The sequence below is a fragment of the Aquarana catesbeiana genome, linkage group LG01 (genome assembly GCF_042186555.1).
Source record: "Aquarana catesbeiana isolate 2022-GZ linkage group LG01, ASM4218655v1, whole genome shotgun sequence".
NCBI classification, from domain to species: Eukaryota; Metazoa; Chordata; class Amphibia; order Anura; family Ranidae; genus Aquarana; species Aquarana catesbeiana.
The window spans coordinates 717943844-717963242 of record NC_133324.1 but is presented as its reverse complement, the minus strand read 5'-3'; the positions used below and the strand labels follow the sequence as shown (position 1 = coordinate 717963242).

General features: G+C 44.2%; 1 protein-coding gene across 5 annotated transcripts in view; it reads left to right on the top strand.

Annotated features, from left to right (window-relative positions):
• Positions 1–19399, top strand: part of ELF2 (E74 like ETS transcription factor 2) — a 190976-nt gene that overhangs the window by 148658 nt on the left and 22919 nt on the right. The window contains exon 1 of one of the 5 annotated variants that reach the window (XM_073603908.1): positions 11230–11435. The exons of the other annotated variants lie outside the window; for them this stretch is intronic. Coding sequence (XP_073460009.1) covers positions 11378–11435 — 58 coding nt within the window. The 5' untranslated portion in view covers positions 11230–11377. Of the gene's footprint in view, positions 1–11229; positions 11436–19399 lie in introns of those variants that run through there. 5 annotated transcript variants of the gene reach the window in all.

The window sequence follows — 19399 nt, the reverse complement described above, 5'->3', positions numbered from 1 at the left end:
TTAGTGTACATAGATTTGCAAAACAATGGGATAAAGGAATATTCCTGAACTTTTTTTTATCTCATGGTTACTGTGAAATTGTGTGAATACATCAATGCAGTGCATGTTATCTCAGCTTGCAGAGCTTGGATTAATTGAATGAGTTTACCAAAAATGTAAATATTGCAGCATTTACAGCATCATGCTATATAACCAAGCTCCATTTCATGCTTAATAAACTAAATTATTAATATATCCTAAATGGAAAACTATCTTTAGATAGATTTTTACTCCAAAAGCATTTTATTAAAATAAATTTGATAAAAATCCCAAAAATCCTATTTAAATAAAAAAAAAAATCTGTATTTTTTTTTTTTAATCATTGATTTATATCCACCCTGCTTTTTGGGGACCAGTGACACTAATACAGTGATCAATGCTAAAAAAAATGCACTGTTACTGTAGTAACGACACTGGCAGGGGAGGGGTTAACATCAGGGGCGGTCAAAGGGTTAAGTGTGCTCCTAGGAAGTGATTTCTAACTGTGTGGGGGATGGCTTAACTGGAGGAAAACCGAGATCCGTGTTTCTGCTTAGCAGAAACTCAAAATCTCCATTTTCCTCTTTGACAGAACGGCGGTCTGATTGTTTACATAGCAGACTGCCATTCTACCTCTCCTGTGAACGATCGGCGGGTCGTGGCGGCGCGCCACAGATACCAAAGAGGAAACCACGTACAGGTACGTTGTTGCGCGCAGCCGGCCTGCCCTGCCACAGTAAGTGGGCGGTCTGGAAACTGTCAATAATGGCCTGTTCATATCATAACTCTGTACACTACAGCACATGTTTTTGTGTATTGAAGTCTATTGCATTAGTAAAACAAATTCATTTCGAATGGGCTTTCAAGGCACATCAACATATGAAAAAAATTAAAATGAAGGTCCAGTACCAGTTTTTTTTTTGTCAGAGCAATGCACTGCATTTGTATCTGTGCATTGCGTTGCACTTCAACATAGGTGCATTCTAAAGCACTATAGATGTGCCCTGGGGCGCAATTAACTTTGAATGGGAAAACACATCTACAATGCATTACCATGAATTACAAAAACACATGGTATAATGTGTCATGGTGTGAACGAGCCCTTGGCCCCCCATTTAACTATTTCCTTGCATTACAAAGGTTTGACATATTTTAAGGAAATTGTAAGATGATTGCACAATTAGATTGTAACCTGTTTGGCAAGTTTAGAATGTATAGTCAGTGTGCATATATAGCGGAGAGAATGCTAGTATATACATAGATTGTAAAGGTCTCTGGTACAAATTCTATGTTATCTGCTTTACTAGTGTAAGGAAAGCATATAGAATAATACTGATCAGCTATAACCTGTGATTTTAAAGGTGCCTGTTCATATTCCAATCTAATCACTTTTTTTTTTTTTTTTTTTACACAATGCAACAATTTGTACAGTCTAAAGGAGTGCAAGATTACCGCATGTACGATGCCAATTCCGAAAAAAGTTGGAGCGCTGTGTAAAATCTACATAAAAACAGAATGCAATGATTTGCAAATCTCATAAACCCATATTTTTATTTACAATAGAAAACATTTCAAATGCACCATTAAAAAAAGGGTAATATTTAAATGTATTTAAGTTGATGGCAGCAACATGTCTCAAAAAAGTTGACAGGGCAACAAAAAGCTGGAAAAGTAAGTAGTACTAACCAGGAAGAGCTGGGAAAACATTTTGCAAATATTTAGGCTAATTGGCAACAGGTCACTAACTATGATTGGATATAAAAAGGGCATCCTAGAGAGTCAGAGTGTCTCAGATGTAAACATGGGAAGATTTTCACCGATCTATAAAAAGCAGCATCCAAAAATTGTCGAACAATTTCAGACTTTTGGGACGGGGTCATGTTTACCACAGTATAGCACTGTATAGCATTCTCTCTTTTAACACTCCGTAAATATCTGCGAACTGAGGAGACCAGTTGCTGGAGTCTTGGGAGAGGAATGTCTCATTCTTGTCTGAGCATATGCTGCGTTAAAACCTGGATCCTGGAACCTTTCAGCATTGATGTTGCCTTTCTAGATGTGTAAGCTGCCCATTCCATATGCACTAATGCACCCCCATGCCATCAGAGATGCAGGCTTATGAACTGAGGGCCGATAACAAGCTAAAAGGTCTCTTTCCACTTTAGTCTAGAGGATGAGGTTCTCTGGGTGGAAGTGGGAAACAGGTACAGTATCTGTCAAAAACAGGACCCCCCCCAAAAGAAAAACTAAATGCCCAATGTTAGAGGAAGGGGGAGGAGTCAAACAAGTGGAACTTCCCCTTTTTGGGTGAGGTTCCCCATTAAGTACTGTAGATGATGATATATTTAAGGTCTTTGTAATTTTATGTTGAACCTTATTTTGAGATTTTTAAACACAGCTTTTCACAGATTGGTGAACCTCTGCCCATCTTTACTTCTGAGACACTCTGACTCTGTAAGATGCTCTTTTTTATACCCAGTCATGTGACTGACCTGTTGCCAATTAACCTAATTTGTTGCAAAATATTCTTCCAGTTCTTTCACGTTAGTAAAAACAGATAATGCAACACTCAAAATCAGTGTAAGTCCTTTGCAGACTTGTAATAAAATCCACAATGGGTGCTCTGGCTCTGATGCTCTCTCTCACCTGGTACTGACATAAATACAAAGAATAGAGCCGGCAACTCCAAATGTCCTAGTTGCTTCTTTATTGGTGCATAAAAAAAGTGAGCAAAAACATACAGGGGCTCACGCGTTCCGGCTTACAAGCCTTGATCACAGCACAATTTTCAAGTTAAAAAGCAGAACATATATACTGTTTTCCAAACCACACCTTTCAATTAATTGTTTCATTGAAACAGCAATTTGGCGACATCCAAAACAGAAGGTGAGGTATACTTTTTAGCAATAGATGAATGTTTTTACACATTATCTACACAATAGAAAATGACAAACAAGTGTATAAAACAAGACAAAAAGGTTCCTCCAAAGAAACTAAATGAGAAACAGTTCTGCATCATATCTTGAGTTCAAGCCATATGTCTAGCCATGCTGGGATATGTAGTCCCATGCTGGCAGTACAGACATGGAAAATACTTTCCAGCAATGGATATATGTTTGTACATATTATCTACACAATAGGAAATAACAGAAAGTGTCTAAGACAAGACAAAAAGGTTCCTCCAAATAATATAAATGAGAAACAAGTCTGTATCATATCTTGAGTTCAAACCATATGTGTAGTCATGCTGGAATATGTAGTCCCATGCCGGGCTATATAGTTCCATGCTGGGATATGTAGTCCCATACAGGGACTATTTGAGAAACAGATCTATATCATATCTTGAGTTTAAACCAGATGGTGTTCTAGATTGGAGACTAAATATCCACCAGACCTCTCTTTCCAGCAGTTTGCAGTGTGCAGTGGAAATCTCCACCCCTTGGTGTTTTCTAACTTTTTCCAAACCACAAAATGAAAAAGATCCCATGTCACCAGAATGTTCATATTTAAAATGTCTGGAGACATGGGATAGACCCTTATCCTTAACATAGGAGGCCCGATAGAAACGGATACTGATTCTCAAAGGTCTAGATGTACAGCCAATATACTGTAATTTACAAGATGTACATTCTATTAGGTAAATTACATTATTGCTGTTGCAGTTAACAAAATCCTTTATGACGAACTCTCTGCCAGTCGCACAAGAGACCAGTGGTGTAATTAGGTTTTGTGCTTCCCTAGGCCTGACTAAACTCGCGCCCCCCCTAATTTAAATATGACCCACCCCTTCCTATCAAGGCCCCCCCCCTCTTTAAGACCTGCCCTGTCATCTTCATGGGAGGAGGACAGAGGGGCACCGTGGGAGGAGCACAGAGGGACACCAAGGGAAGAGGACAGAGGGACACCAAGGGAAGAGGACAGAGGGACACCAAGGGAAGAGGACAGAGGGACACCAAGGGAAGAGGACAGAGGGACACCAAGGGAAGAGGACAGAGGGACACTGTGGGAGGAGGAGGAGAGAGGGACACTGTGGGAGGAGGAGGAGAGAGGGACACTGTGGGAGGAGGAGGAGAGAGGGACACCGTAGGAGGAGGGGGACAGGGGGCCACCATGAGAAGAGGACAGAGGGACGCTGTGGGAAGAAAACAGAGGGACACCGTGGAAGGAGGAGGAGGAGAGAGGGACACTGTGGGGGGAGGACAGAGGGACGCCGTGGGAGGAGAAGGACAGAGGGAGGCCGTGGGAAGAGGACAGAGGGATGCCATGGGGGAGGACAGAGGGATGCCAGGGGAGGAGGACAGAGAGACGCTGCGGGAGGAGGACAGAGGGACACCCTGGGAGGACAGAGGGACGCCATGGGAAGAGGATAGAGGGACACCGTGGGAGGAGGAGGAGAGAGGAACACTGTGGGGGGAGGACAGAGGGACACCGTAGGAGGAGGGGGACAGAGGGACGCCATGGGAAGAGGTCAGAGGGACACCGTGGGAAGAGGTCAGAGAGACGCCGTGGGAAGAGGTCAGAGGGACGCCGTGGGAGGAGAGGGACACTGGGGGGAGGACAGAGGGATGCCGTAGGAGGAGAAGGACAGAGGGACCCTGTAGGAGGAGAAGGACAGAGGGAGGCCGTGGGAAGAGGACAGAGGGATGCCATGGGAGAAGTAAAGAGTGATGCCATGGGAGGAAGACAGAGGGGTGATGCCATGGGAGGAAGACAGAGGGATGCTGCGGGAGGAGGACAGAGGGATGCCATGGGAGAGGTAAAGAGGGATGTCATGGGAGGAGGACAGAGGGACGCTGCGGGAGGAGGACAGAGGGATGCCGTGGGAAGAGCACAGAGGGACGCCATGAGAAGAGGACAGAGGGACACCGTGGGAGGAGGACAGAGAGGGACGTGGCATCTTTTAATTTGGGGGAAGAGGGGGGCAAGGGGATATGTGCTGGGGGAGGGTAGAGGACATGTACTAGTCGGGGGGGGGGATCATACCCTTCTCCCAAAGCACCCCCCAGCAAATATTCCCTTACCCCCCTCCCCTCACTCCATGTGTGCATCTGTTATCTGCCCCCCCCCCCCCCTCCCAGTTAATGTGTTCACCTCCACTGTAAACTATACACAGACTTCAGACCGGCAGTGTGGCTCTTGCACTGAAGTTGTGTCCCTCTGTGGCTCCTTCTCCTCCTGGCTGTGTACACTAAAACATTTGGAGCTGAGGAGGAGGAGGATCTGAGGCGTGTGTGCGGCTGTCAGTGGGGAGAGAGGTGTCGGCTGCTACAGAAAGCAGATTGCCTCTTGTGGGACCTCGGGCGGCACTGTCTGGCCAGTTACCGGAGCTCAGTGCCGGAACTTGCTGTGGTACTGAGCGCCGGGATTCAGCTGTACTCCTCTGATGGCAGGAGGAGAGTGCGGGTACTTTTCTCGTGCAGGGGGGTATGGGCTTTATTGCCGCCCCCCCGCCCCCTTGCACAAAGTGCCGCCCTAGGCCTGGGCCTTGTCGGCCTAGGCCAAAACACAGCACTGCAAGAGACAACAGCTTTGTTTCTGGGGCATTTATCACAAAAGCGGCAGTTGCTAGTGTTGCTGGGGTATGATCCCGTAGCACGCAGCCAGGTCCCTGTACACCGAGATGAACAATACAAACTAGGGGATAAGCCACTGCCCAGGGTGCTGGCTCGGCGGCTAGAAAATCTACATCATGAAGAAATGACAGATGCCAAATCCTGATCGATTTTTAGGATAGGTAATGTTTTGAAATTATATTTTTTACAGATCCAAAATCTTGGGAATATGTGGTCACAAAAGTGACAGGATTATATGCACCAGCACCATGGACAGAGCCCCGCTTCTGATGTAATGCACCATCTAAAAGCTTAGATCTTTCCTTGGCAGCAGCAATATGAATTGCTCTATCTGCCATCTTTTGTATGCACGCTCTCTAATGCCGCGTACACACGGTCGGACTTTTCGTCTACAAAAGTCCGACAGCCTGTCCGACAGACTTCCGACGTACCTTCGGCGGACTTGCGGCAGACTTTCTTACGAACGGACTTGCCTACACACGACCACACAAAAGTCCGACGGATTCGTACGTGATGACGTACACCGGACTAAAATAAGGAAGTTCATAGCCAGTAGCCAATAGCTGCCCTAGCATGGGTTTTTGTCCGTCGGACTAGCACACAGACGAGCGGATTTCGGGGTCCGTCGTACTTACGACGTAAAGATTTGAAGCATGTTTCAAATCTAAAGTCCGTCGGATTTGAGGCTAAAAAAGTCTGCTGAAAGTCCGGAGAAGCCCACACACGATCGGATTACCAGCCAGCTTTAGTCCGTCAGCGTCCGTTGGACTTTTGTAGACGAAAAGTCCGACCGTGTGTACGCGGCATAAGCCTGTGTGTGATGTTACTGCCTCTCAAAACGGGACTTGACAGAACAATTTCATCTGGCTCTAATGCATTTGCCAAAGGGTAGCGACCAAATGGTGTGCGCCAGGTGACAACTGCTCGCTAGAAGCAATGAGTTTCTAGCGCACTCCTTGAGGAATGTGCGTGTATGTATCTCGCCACTACTGCCATTAATTACAAGAACAATATCCAAAAAATATATGGTATTGGCATTACTCTCAATATTAAACTCCAAATTTAGGGAATTGTTGTTCATGTGGGGTGCAAGGGAGGCAAGAGCCAGAACAGCACTGTCCCAAATGAGAATCAGATTATCAATATAACAGTGCTACATGGGTTGGTGTGTGAGAACAAAAACTCTTCCTTCTACCAGCCCATGTAGAGATTTGCCAGAGATGGAGAAAATTTGGCGCCCATGGGGGCTCCCTTCCATCGTAAAAAATAGGATTGGTCAAACATAGAATAGTTGTGCTCCAAAAGAAAATGTACTGAGGTTTGGGTGAGGTTCCGCTTTAAGTACTGTAGATGATGATATATTTAAAGTCTTTGTAATTTTATGTTGAACATTATTTTGACATTTTAAACACAGCTTTTCACAGATTGGTGAACCTCTGCCCATCTTTACTTTTGAGACACTCTGACTCACTAAGATGCTCTTTTTATACCCAATCATGTAACTGACCTGTTGCCAATTAGCCTAATTTGTTTCAACATATTCTTCCAGTTCTTCCTCGTTCGTACCACTTGGAGTACTTTGCCAGCTTTTTGTTGCCCTGTCCCAACTTATCTGAGGTGTGTTGCTGCCATCAATTTTAAATTACCTTTTTTTTTCTTAAAATTGTACATTTTCTCAGTTTAAACATATGATATGTTTTCTAGTTTATATTATGAATAATAGCAGTAAATATAAAGTGGAACTAAACTCATCGATGTAACTGTTTCGAATCAATAGTTACATTCCTGGAATACCGCAAATGCTAACTGCCACATTTGCTTGTGTCCCCAACAAAACTGTCAAACCACTAAATGGCTGGTGTTAAAGCTGATCACATGTGCAGCACCATGGTGGAAGCAGATCAAACAGAAGCAGCTTCCTTGGCTGTAAAAGATAAGGAGGGTTTAGTTCCGCTTTAAGGCTGTGAGCAGATCAACCTCTTCAAATTTAGCAGTACCTAAAAATGAGGAGCAACTGAGCATGTGCAGAGCAGGGTGAGACAATGTATTACTGGATTTTAAACAGTATAGAGTATAGTTTTACATAACTATACCTGCAAAGGGGGCCAGACTGAAGTGATCTAGCAGGACTTCTACTTTCAGTTTCAAAAAACAGTTCCATTCTGGCATATCTTCTCAACCAAACTGTCAAACCATCAAATGGCTGTGGCTGGTGTCATAACTAATCACGTGTGCAGCATCAAGGCAGTTGAAAATCAAACAGAGGCCAAGATGGCAGCTTCCTTGTTTGAAAGCAATAGAAGAGGTTTAGTTCCCCTTTAAGGAGAACCCCTACCCATCCCGCTTAATTTTGTGGGTTTTTTTGCTGGGTTATGCACAAAAAACTTATTTGCACCCAGCATTCCAGAGATTTTCTGTACAGATCCACCACTGTACACCCAGTTCTGTGCTTCCATCATTTCTGATGTCATCTGGGAGCTGGCTGTCCCCTATGGGCTTTACAGCTGCCCCCTGATGACAAGTATGCGGTACATCATCAGTGTTCACTTGCTGCAAGGCTCAAGGAGAGACAGTCGGACCCTGATCATGCATGTGTCATAGGGTACCCCAAGGCCTCCTGGGATGTGTGATGTGGGTATCCCAGGAGGCTGCAGGCAATTAATACATCATTCTTACATAGGTGTGAATCCAGAAAAAGGTTTTTTTTAGAGAGGAGGGGGTAGAAGTGGATAGACAAAACACAAGGGGGGTGAAGGTCCCCTTTAACCGCGCGCCGACCATATATATACATAGCGGGAAGGCGGCTATCCTGCACTTCTGGGTCTAGGGTGCGCCGCCGGCGATCCGCTCCCGCTGTGATGACCCAAACATCTGGGCCAGCTGATTGGGTCCCAATCAGCTGGCCCGGCGGACTAGATGTCTGCTGGGACCCACCGATCATTTGGGACACAGGCAGAATGGCAGTCTGCCTATGTAAACAAGGCAGACTGCTGTTCTGTCACTACAGAAGACATGGATCCTGTGTCTCTGTTAGCCACTTAAGGACCGAGACTCTTTTTGAGATTTGGTGTTTACAAGTTAAAATATTTTTTTTTTGCTAGACAATTACTTAGAACCCCCCCAAACATTACATATTGTTTTTTTTTCTAACACCCTAGAGAATAAAATGGTGGTCGCTGCAATACAACCGTCACACCGTATTGGCGCAGCGGTCTTACAAACGCACTTTTTTTGGGGGGAAAAAATACACTTTTTTTTAATTAAAAAATAAGACAACAGTAAGGTTAGTCCAGTTTTTTTTATATTGTGAAAGATGTTACACTGAGTAAATTGATACCCAACATGTTGCGCTTCAAAATTGCGCCCGTTCGTGGAATGGTGACAAACGTTTAACCTTAAAAATCTCCATAGGGGATGTTTAAAAAATTCTACAGGTTGCATGTTTTGAGTTAGAGGAGGTCTAGGGCTAGAATTATTGCTCTTGCTCTAACGATCGCAGTGATACCTCACGTGTGTGGTGTGAACACCATTTACGTATGCTGGGGCTACTCACGTATGCGTTCGCTTCTGCATGTGAGCTCGGCGGGATGGGGTACGTTAAAAATGTAATTTTTTTTTTCTTATTCATTTTACTTTTTATTTTTACACTGTTCTTTAAAAAAAAAATGGTGTCACTTTTATTCTTATTACAAGGAATGTAAACATCCCTTGTAATAGAAAAAAAGCATGACAGGACCTCCCCTCACTCGGCTCCATACCACAGAGGGGATAGGGTCCGATCACTGCTGCCGGTGGCTCTGGTAAGTGGTGGAGAGCATCTGAGCGTGGCAAGAGGGGGGCCCCTCTCCTGCCACCGATAAAAGTGATTTTGCAGCGAATCCGCCGCAAAGACCACTTTTATCTGAAACCGGACCGCTCGCTAAAGAAGAGGATACTGGGGTTATGGCAGCTAGATGCTGTCATAGCAACGATATTCCTCTTCAAAGTACCGATGTATATCGTCATGAGCCGGTCCGGCAGTGGTTAAACAGGGGCACCGATCAATGCTTCACATAGTACAAGCACCTCACCCACAGTAACCAAGCACAGGTTAGGCACACAGTTAACCCCTTGATTGCCACTGATCAGTGTCATTAGTACAGTGCAGTGCATATGTTTAGCACCGATCACTGTATTTGTGTCACTGGTTCCCAAAAAAGTGTCACTTGGTGTCATTTGTCCACTGCAATGTCGCAGTCCCACTATAAGTCACTGATTGCCACCATTACTAGTATAAATAAATAAAAATTCCATTATATATACCAAAGTTTGTAGACGCTATAACTATTGCGAAAACCAATCAATATACGCTTATTGGTATTTTATTTTTATTAAAAATATGTAGCAGAATACATATTGTCCTAAATTTATGAAGAAATTCGATTTTTTTTTTTTTCCATTTTTTTTTTTTATTGAATATGTTTTATAGTATTAACCAATTGCTTACTGGGCACTTAAACCACCTTCCTGCCCAGACCAATTTTCAGCTCTGTCGCTCTTTGACAACTGTGCGGTCATGCTACAGTGTACCCAAATTTCATTTTTATCATTTTTTTCACACAAATAGAGCTTTCTTTTGGTGGTATTTAATTGCTGCTGGGTTTTTTATTTTTTGCTAAATAAAACAAAAAAGAACCAAAAATTTAGAAAAAAAAAACAAACCTTTCATAGTTTGTTATAAAACATTTTTAAAACTGGTAATTTTTTCTCCTTCACCGATGGGCACTGATAGGTGGCGCTGATGGGTTCTGATAGGTGGCAATGGTAGGTGACACTGATAGGTAGCTCTATCTGTGGCACTGATTGAGACACTGGTGGGCATTGATTGACAGCACTGTGGGCACTGGTAGGTGACACAGTGGGCAGTGGCAGCTGACACTGGTGGGCACAGAAAATGCAGCCGTGGCTTTCTGTGTGAGGGACCGATGTCCCTCTCTGATAGCGAGCTTATGTTTACATGGTGTGATCAGCCGTCATTGGCTGACATCTTATCACGTGGTAAGGGGTCGGGATCGACCCCTCACTCTGATATGTGATCAGCTGAGTCTCATAGACTCGGTGATCACAGAGCGTGACCCACAGGGATGCGCAGACAGCGCTTGCTCAGGAGGATGTCCATGGACGCCCTTCCGGCAATATAGCGCGGGCGGCAAGTGGTTAAGTAAAGAATGTTGTTTATTTTTCAAAATTGACGCTCACTTTTTGTTTATAGCGCAAAAAATAAAAACTGCAGAGGTGATCAAATAATACCAAAAGAAAGTTCTATTTGAGGGAAATAAGGATGGCAATTTTTGTTTGGGTACAGCTTTGCACGACCGCGTACTTGTCAGTTAAAGTAATGCAGTGCCGTATTGCAAAAAATGGCCTGGTCATGGGGGGGGGGGAAACATGCTGAAGTGGTTAAATATCTTTTTCTGAAAAAAAAAAAAAAGCATAATGTTGTAAAACTTTTTTTTCCCCCCCATAATGTTGGTGATTGGTGTGTAGGCAGAGTGTATCTGCTATTGGCCGGTGTGTGGATGTTGATGTGTGCTGGTGAAGGGCAGCACTTCCTGTGTGTACGCGGAGGGATCAGGCGGCGGATATACACGGCTGGCAGTGTAGTGAACGGCGGATTACAGCCGTGCTCTTCCTGTAGTTGGCGGAAGGATCCGCGTTCCTCCTCCCCCTCGCACTGTGTGTCTGTATCCCCGCTTCCTCCTCTACACTGCTGGGTCTCAATGTGAAGCACAAGCTCCGGGATAAACATGGCGACTTCGCTGCATGAGGGATCCACCAATCAACTCGATCTGCTGATCAGAGCAGGTAAAGCGAGCCCAGGGCGGGCATGCATGCATGCAATCGAGGGGAGAGGGGTTGCTGGATTGCGGGCGGCTCCGGCGAGCATGCACGGCCACCCCCGGCCCTGTGTGCAGGACACTGGCTGGGATGGGATGGAGCTGCGCACGTTGTGCTTGCAGGGAGCAATGGAGGCCACGTTATGAAGTGTGATCACCTTGGCTGGACATAGGAGGAGGAGCGGGGTGAGGAAGATGAGGCCGACATGTGTGATGGGAGTGCAGCCTGCACTGCTGCTGGGATCCTGGAACCAGGAAGTGTGTCAGATTGTTGTCTGTGCCACGCTGTCTGCATGGTCGCCGGGCTCGGCTCTCTCCGGGTAGTTTCTGGGACCAGCACAGGGCTGGATCCCTTGTATACATTTAATCACTGATCGCTGGACACTGGTGTCCTCCACTAATGTCACACCGATCTCTATCATTTGTACACTGCACACCTCACATCCCGGCTATGTGCTCATCATCAGCCCTGACGTGCAGTGCGCCCGGGATGTTATTGTCCGTGTGTGTATATATGTCTGTCTAATCTAGGGGCTCATACTGATAAATCTGGCCTTCAGCCCCTGATTGGTGTGTGTGTGTAGATTTAGGTATTGTCTGATTGTAGTCGGGCTGTCATTGGGATGGCGGCCTCTGATTAGTGTCACTTGCAGCGTTCTAATCACATACAATTCTTTATGTAACGTATGGATGGGGGGAAAACGGGGGTTCGATAGCGGAAGCGTAGAGATCAAACGGGCTGGAGGGCTCGGGTGATGGGCAGCCTCTGGCAGCCAATCCGCTCCCGGGGATGGTTCGAAATCCGAGAGGTGGCCTATGAACGCTCGGCGTAGAGGCTGGGCTGGGGGCCAATGGATGCTCAGGGCGGCTTTGATTGGCAGCGGAATGTGAGCTCACAATGCGGATGGAATTGGAGGGAAGAGGAGAGATGTAAACACGGAAGTGATGGGCGGGGCTTCAGCACCTGGGACACTGCAGCTAGGCAGACACGTGAACGATGCACATTGTTGGTGTGCAATAGAACTAGATCGGCCTTTTATGGAGACTTCTTATCTATTAGATGAAAGAAAACCAAATGATTTCCCAATCATTAGAGGCTTTGGGATCCTAATTACTATGCTGCACACGTTATTGCTGTACTACTGTTTATTAAGCTAGAGAAGATTACACATGAACTGTACTCTGAGTGTAACAATTAGCTGATCCAATGATTTTTGGCTGCAGCAGTAAGGGAGTCGGTGACTTGGAAGTGTTGAAGCCATTGAATATGCGTGACAGCCAGGAACCCAGGATATACAGATACAGCAATGCCAAAGGTTTTCATTTAAGTGTTTGTAAAGTCACTAAAGTAACTTTACATGTATCCCGTGTAGATATACTGCCATTAATGAAAGTGTAAATGTTAGAAATGAACAGGGGGAAAATACCTTTTCTGACACTGCAGCTGTGCAGTCACATAATCCCCCTGTGCTGGCCAGCCTTGATCTTTGTAGAGAAGTGGGAGGTGCTGAGATTCCCCTCTGCTGGCTGATGTCACAAAGTAAATGCCACCCCTCATGCTTCTCTCTATAGAGCAAGGCTGATCAGCTCAGGGAAATCATGTGATCGCAGTGTCAGGAAAGGTTTTTCCCCTATTCATTTCTAACAAACACTTTCATTAATGGCAGCATAGCTGCATGGGATTACTTTCCTATGTGCTGCATTATGCAGCTGAATAAAGGCGGGAGGGGTGGAGAGGTAAGCGCTCTCATGATGACAGGGAGGGAGAGGGACTGTAAGAGGAGGGATCAGGGCTGCAGATGACAAGGTACGTAAACTGACCACGTCGGCCTGGGCTCAGCAGCCATGATTATCGTGGTCAGCAGAGGCAGGGGGACTTAGGAACTGGCAGGATCAACCAGGTTTATTACCAGTTAGGAAGAAAAGAATTGCACACCACAAACACTGCTGTTGTTCATGCCTTATAGCAGTGGTTCTCAACTCCTGCCCTTAGGACCCACTAGCAGGCCAGGTTTGCAAGATAACTGAAATACATGACAAGTGATATAATTTGCTGCCCAGTGATTGCAGTATTCTAGTCTGCATCTCCCCAAGGTAATTCCTTTAAATTTGGCCTGTTAGTGTGTACTGAGGACAGGACTTGAGAACCACTGCCTTAAAGGAACAGGACCTTTAGTGTTTTTTTTTTTGTTTACAAACATTTTAACCTTCACTACTTTGCAGTATATTTTCTATAATTGTGCTTGCTCTAGTTTTTTCTCAGTCTATTGAAGGGCAAGTATTTTTTTTTTTTTTACCTCTTTTGAATAGAGTGGGTATTTTGTTTAAAATGGAACTTCCACTTTTTGGATTTCTCCCCCCCTCCGGTGTCACATTTGGCACCTTTCAGGGGGGAGGAGGGAGCAGATACCTGTCTAATACAGGTATTTGCTCCCACTTCCTGGCATAGCTAACCGTGGCTCTTGCGGTGACCTATGCCACTTCCGGCGCCTACCCCGTCCTCCCCCCACTGTATTCTGTGGGACACAGAACACAGCAGGGACCTGAGAGGACGCGCATGCGCAGTAGGGAACCAGGAAGTGAAGCCGCACTAAAGTGTGAATTTAGCCTTAGGCTGGCCATACATGTTCAATTCTCTTGTACAATTTTCTATTAGATTTACCAAAAACCATATAATGAGGTCAAAACTAAACCACTTTTAATTGTATCCAATTGGGCAGGCCCTTGCACTACATAGTTTAAGGTAAATCTAAAGGAAAATTTAACATGTATGGCCAGTCTTAAAGCTTGTTCCCACTGGAATGCATGTGTTCCTGTGCAATCTCGCACTTTGCAGTTTTGACAGCCCATCCATGAATGTGCTGCAGAATGCATAGGAATGTGGAAAAAGCTGCAATTTTATAGTAAATCTGTTACATAAAGAGCTCCATTGCTGCTGCTGCTTGCACTGCCTTGCTGTACACTAATTCAGACATCTCTCCCTTTGTACATTACAAAGGAGGCAGCTGTCAGCAAGGCATTATTACGCTGCCCAGAAGTTTTAGCTACCTTAAAGCGGTTGTATACCCTCAGAAAAAAATTAAAATGTTAAAAAAAAAACCTGCATACTAGCTCATTATGAAATACCTTAGAACGAGTTCCCCATATCACAGGCTGGTTCACGGGAGCTGACATTTTGCCCTCGGCTTGTCTTCCGAGTTTGAGGCTCTGGCGTTGAGCCTGCCGTTCTGTCAGTAGGGAAGACCTGGATCCTGTGTTTCTGCTAAGCAGGAACACGGATCTATGCCTTCTCTTAGTAGATCCACCTCCCACACAGTGAGTAAGCACTTACTAGGAACACATTTAACACTTTGATCGCCCCTGCTGTTAACCCCTTTTTAGCCAGTGTCTAGTACAGTGATTTGCCTATTCTTTAGCACTGATCACTGTATTGGTGTCACTGGTCCCGAAAAAGTGTCAGATGTCCGTTTTGTCCGCCGCAATATCGGAGTCCCGTTATAAGTTGCTGATCGCCGCCATTACTAGTAAAAAATAAAAATATCCCATAGTTTGCAGACACTTAAACTTTTGCGAAAACCAATCAATATTCTCTCATTTGGCATTTTTTTTTACCAAAGATACATATTGGCATAAATTAATGAAGAAATTTGATTTTTTTTTTTTTCCTTTCTTTCTGGATGTGTTTTTATAGCAGAAAATAGAAAATATTAAATTTTTTTTTTGGTCAAAATTGTATGCTTTTTTTTGTTTATAGCGCAAAAAAAACCCAAAAAACTGTAGAGGCAATTAAATACCACCAAAAGAAATCTCTATTTGTGGGGAAAAAGGACATACTTTTTGTGTACAGCGTGGCATGACTGCACAATTCTAACGCGGTAACGCAGTGCTGCATTGCAAAAAGTGGCCTGATCAGGAAGGGGGGTAAATCCCCCGGAGCTGAATTGGTTAGGTCCTGTCTAGTAGCTGAATAATCCCTTTCCTTTACCATTTAGTGAATGCAAATAGTTTAGTTTACTTTAGCTTCAAGCATAATGCTCAGTCATAGCCCAAGGCTCCAAATTTCCAGTGTCAACAGATTACAGTGCTCAATACCATTTGACAAGTCTCTTGGTGACTGCATGGCTTTTTCTTTATACTTATCTTCATTTTTTGTTATTACAAAGCATCAGTCACCTGTCATGATAAAAAGAATTATTATCAAAACTCTCACCCTTTCTTAGCTCACCTTCCTTAAATTGATTGTAAGGGTTTTTTTTTTTTTTTAAATAACTAACTAACATACTTACCTCCACTGTGCAGCTCCATTTGCACAGAGTGGCCCTGAACACGCTTTTCTGGGGTCCCCCGGCGGCTCCTCCCCATGTCAGATAACCCCCTCTGGGAAGCGCTTCCCCAAGGGGGTTACCTTGCGGGTGTGCTCCCAACTCCCCTAATCACTGTATACATGGCATGTCAATGGGAATGCTTCAAATAACATGTCCACCTGTCATCATTTTTCCTTTACAGGCTAAAGGAGCTGTCCAGTTATAATGTTGTTGTGATTGTGTACCTAGATGAATATAAGCTGCATCTTTGCAACATTGTTGTATGATGGGCCAGAAGTCTCCTAACTTGTAACCATATTCAGCCGGCTTAATGGGCCCATTTCACACAAGCATTCCGATCAAGTCCACCTGTCAGTTTTTCAGGTGGACCTGATCAGAAGGTCAATGGCGATCTATGAGCAGGCAGGTGTACAGTAAATGGACTTGTCTGTGGAAAAAAAAAACAGAATAGTTCTGTGTTCTTTTCTGTTTTGATGAACTAGATTGGAGGTAGCCTGATGTAAATGGACAGCGGATTCTGTTTACACCCGGGCCACCCATAGAGCTCAGCAGGGTCTTCCTGTGTTTACTCTGCAGAAACTGAGAGGGTATAGATGTGACATCTGTCCCGCTTGGCTCTGGTCATAATGCATTAACTTCCTGAAATCCATCCACCTTTAACTCAGGCATGCCCGCAGGAGCATGCGCTTAGTTGAGAAAACCCCTCCTGAAGACGCCTGGGATGTATGATGACATTCGCCTAGGCATGGAAACCAATAAGTAACTAAAGAATAAAAAAAAAATGGTTTTAAACAAATATGATATACTTTCAAGTAGAGCTGCACGATTCTGGCCAAAATGAGAATCACGATTTTTTTGCTTAGAATAAAAAGATTATGATTCTTGCGACACAAAATCTTTCACATTATCCAAAAAAATTGGGCTAACTTTACTTGTAAGTTTTTTTTTTTTTTTTTTTTTAAATTCATTAAAGTAATTTTTTCCATAAAGATTGCATTTGAAAGACCGCTTTGCAAATACAGTGTGACATAAAATATTGCAACAACCACCATTTTATTCCCTAGGGTCTCTAGGGCTTCAGAAGAGCAGAGAGAATTCTTCGCATAGCAAGAATTGTGAAACGCTTTTTTCAAGATCGCAAAGGGGAAAAAATCGTGATAACAATTCTTGACGATTATTCGTGCAGCTCAACTTTCAAGCTACTAATGGTGGCAGCCTAAGGATTAAAAATAGTTTTGACTGAGTGAATTTCCACTTTGACGGGTGGTTTTTAGTCCAAGATAGACCATATGAAAGATATTTCTTAACCACTTACGGATCGCTGCACGCTGATATACGTCCTAAGTTTGAAGAGGAATATCGTTGTTATGGCAGCAGCTAGGTGCCATAACCCCGTTATCCACTTCTTCGGCTGGCGGTCCGCTTTCCGATAAGAGTGGTCTCTGCAGCGGATTCGCCGCAAGATCACTTTTATCGGTGGTGGGAGAGGGCCCATCTGCCGCTTACTGGAGCCGTCAGCAGCGGCGGAGGCGATCGGATGTTGCCCTTTGCTGGGTATGGAGACGAGTGAGGGGAAGATGGCTCCCACCCGTCTCCATAACATTGCAGGGCAGAAACAACGTCAAAACGTCACTTCTGCCCATACCTCTTAAAGGTCCATTTTTTTTTTTAAATTCTTTTTTAATTGCATTTTAGTGTAAATGTGAGATCTGAGGTCTTTTTGACCCCAGATCTCATATTTAAGAGGTCCTGTCATGCTTTTTTTCTATTACAAGGGATGTTTACGTTCCTTGTAATAGGAATAAAAGTTACGCTTTTTTTTTTTTTTTAAACAGTGTAAAAAGAAAAAGTCAAATAAAAAAAAAAAAAAAAATTTTTTTTAAACGCGCCCCGTCCCGCCAAGCTCGCGTGCAGAAGCGAACTTATACGCGAGTAGTGCCCGCATATGAAAATGGTGTTCAAACCACACATGTGAGGTATCGCCGCGATTGGTAGAGCGAGAGCAAGAATTCTAGTCTTAGACCTCCTCTGTAACTCAAAACATGCAACCTGTAGAATTTTTTAAACGTTGCGTATGGAGATTTTTAAGGGTAAAAGTTTGTCGCCATTCCACGAACGGGTGCGATTTTGAAGAGTGACATGTTGGGTATCAATTTACTCGGCGTAACATTATCTTTCACAATATAAAAAAATTGAGCTAACTTTACTATTGTCCTTTTATTTTTTTTAATTAAAAAAAGTGTATTTTTTCCAAAAGTGCGCTTGTAAGACCGCTGCGCAAATACGGTGTGAGAGTATTGCAACGACCGCCATTTTATTCTCTAGGGTGTTAGAACCCCCAAACACACATACATTTTTTTTTTTCTAAGTAATTTTCTAGCAAAAAAAACCCTTTTTAACTTGTAAACAACACGTCTCAAAAAGAGGCTTGGTCCTTAAGTGGTTAAAGCGGTAGTAAACTGCTGAAAAAATTCTAGGACATTATGAAATACCTTAGAATTAAGCCCTCCCTCCCGGTCACTGCTGAGAAGGCTGACATGTTCCCCCAGCCTTTCTTCTGGGGTCGCAGGCTCCGGCGTTGTGAGTGGCCGGAGCCACGATGATGTCACTCATGCACGCAGGATCCCCCCTTTCCGGCAAGAAGCTCTGAAGATCTGGCACGGTATGCCGGACCTTCAGAGCGCGGCTGCATGCAGGGTGAATATCTCCTAAATGGTGCATGTTTAGGAGATCATTATTTTACCACAGGTAGGCTTACCTGTAGGTAAAAATCACAAAGCTGGGTTTACAACCGCTTTAACTTGGTAATGGCAGACCAAGGCTGCCATTGCTAACCTCTGCTACTGAAAATGCTAATTGCCTGGCTCTCGTGCTGATTCAATATTTTGAGTTCCTGTCCTGAAACATCTCTACCAAGGACTTCTAACTTTACTTTGACTATCCAGATCTGTTTGCTTGTTCTGGGTCAGTGACAGAGTAAGAAAACCAGAAAAACTGAAATGAGTATTTTCAGGAATGACTGCCCCCTTATTTTTCTGATTTACGTGTAAACCCCAACTGGGACACCATTTAGTTTGTTCTACCAATGTGTATCATTAACTTTTTTTTTTTTTTTTTGGTCTTAGTGCTGCTGGTTTTCTTAAAGCTCTTGGCAGACGCACTCTTCCTGTCCCAGTGGCAGTTGCTTCTCATTGCTCAGGATGGGTCGGAGTGAACTCTTCCTGATGGAAAGCATTTGGGAAACGGGGACAGAGTATTCGCTCACCATAAGAGGGGGTGCCTGAACAAGAGTCTTCATGGCAGGAACATCAAGTTTTACTATAACAAAAGCTGTGAATATAAAAATAAATATTTTAGAAAATACATTAAAGCGGAGAGCCACCCTAAAAAGAATAAAATTGCATTAATATTCTTTAAAAAAAAACCTTTGAAAAAAAAATAAAACTTTAACTTACCAGAAACCCCTGTTGCTAGGCAGTCTTCCTAATCCGCCTCTTTCGCAGCGCTTCCTCCTCTTCGGCGAGCAGCCCCGTTGCCTTCTGGAACATGTGTGTGTCCCAGAACACAACGGGGACATTTGCAAAGCGCCGTGCGACTCGTGCATGCG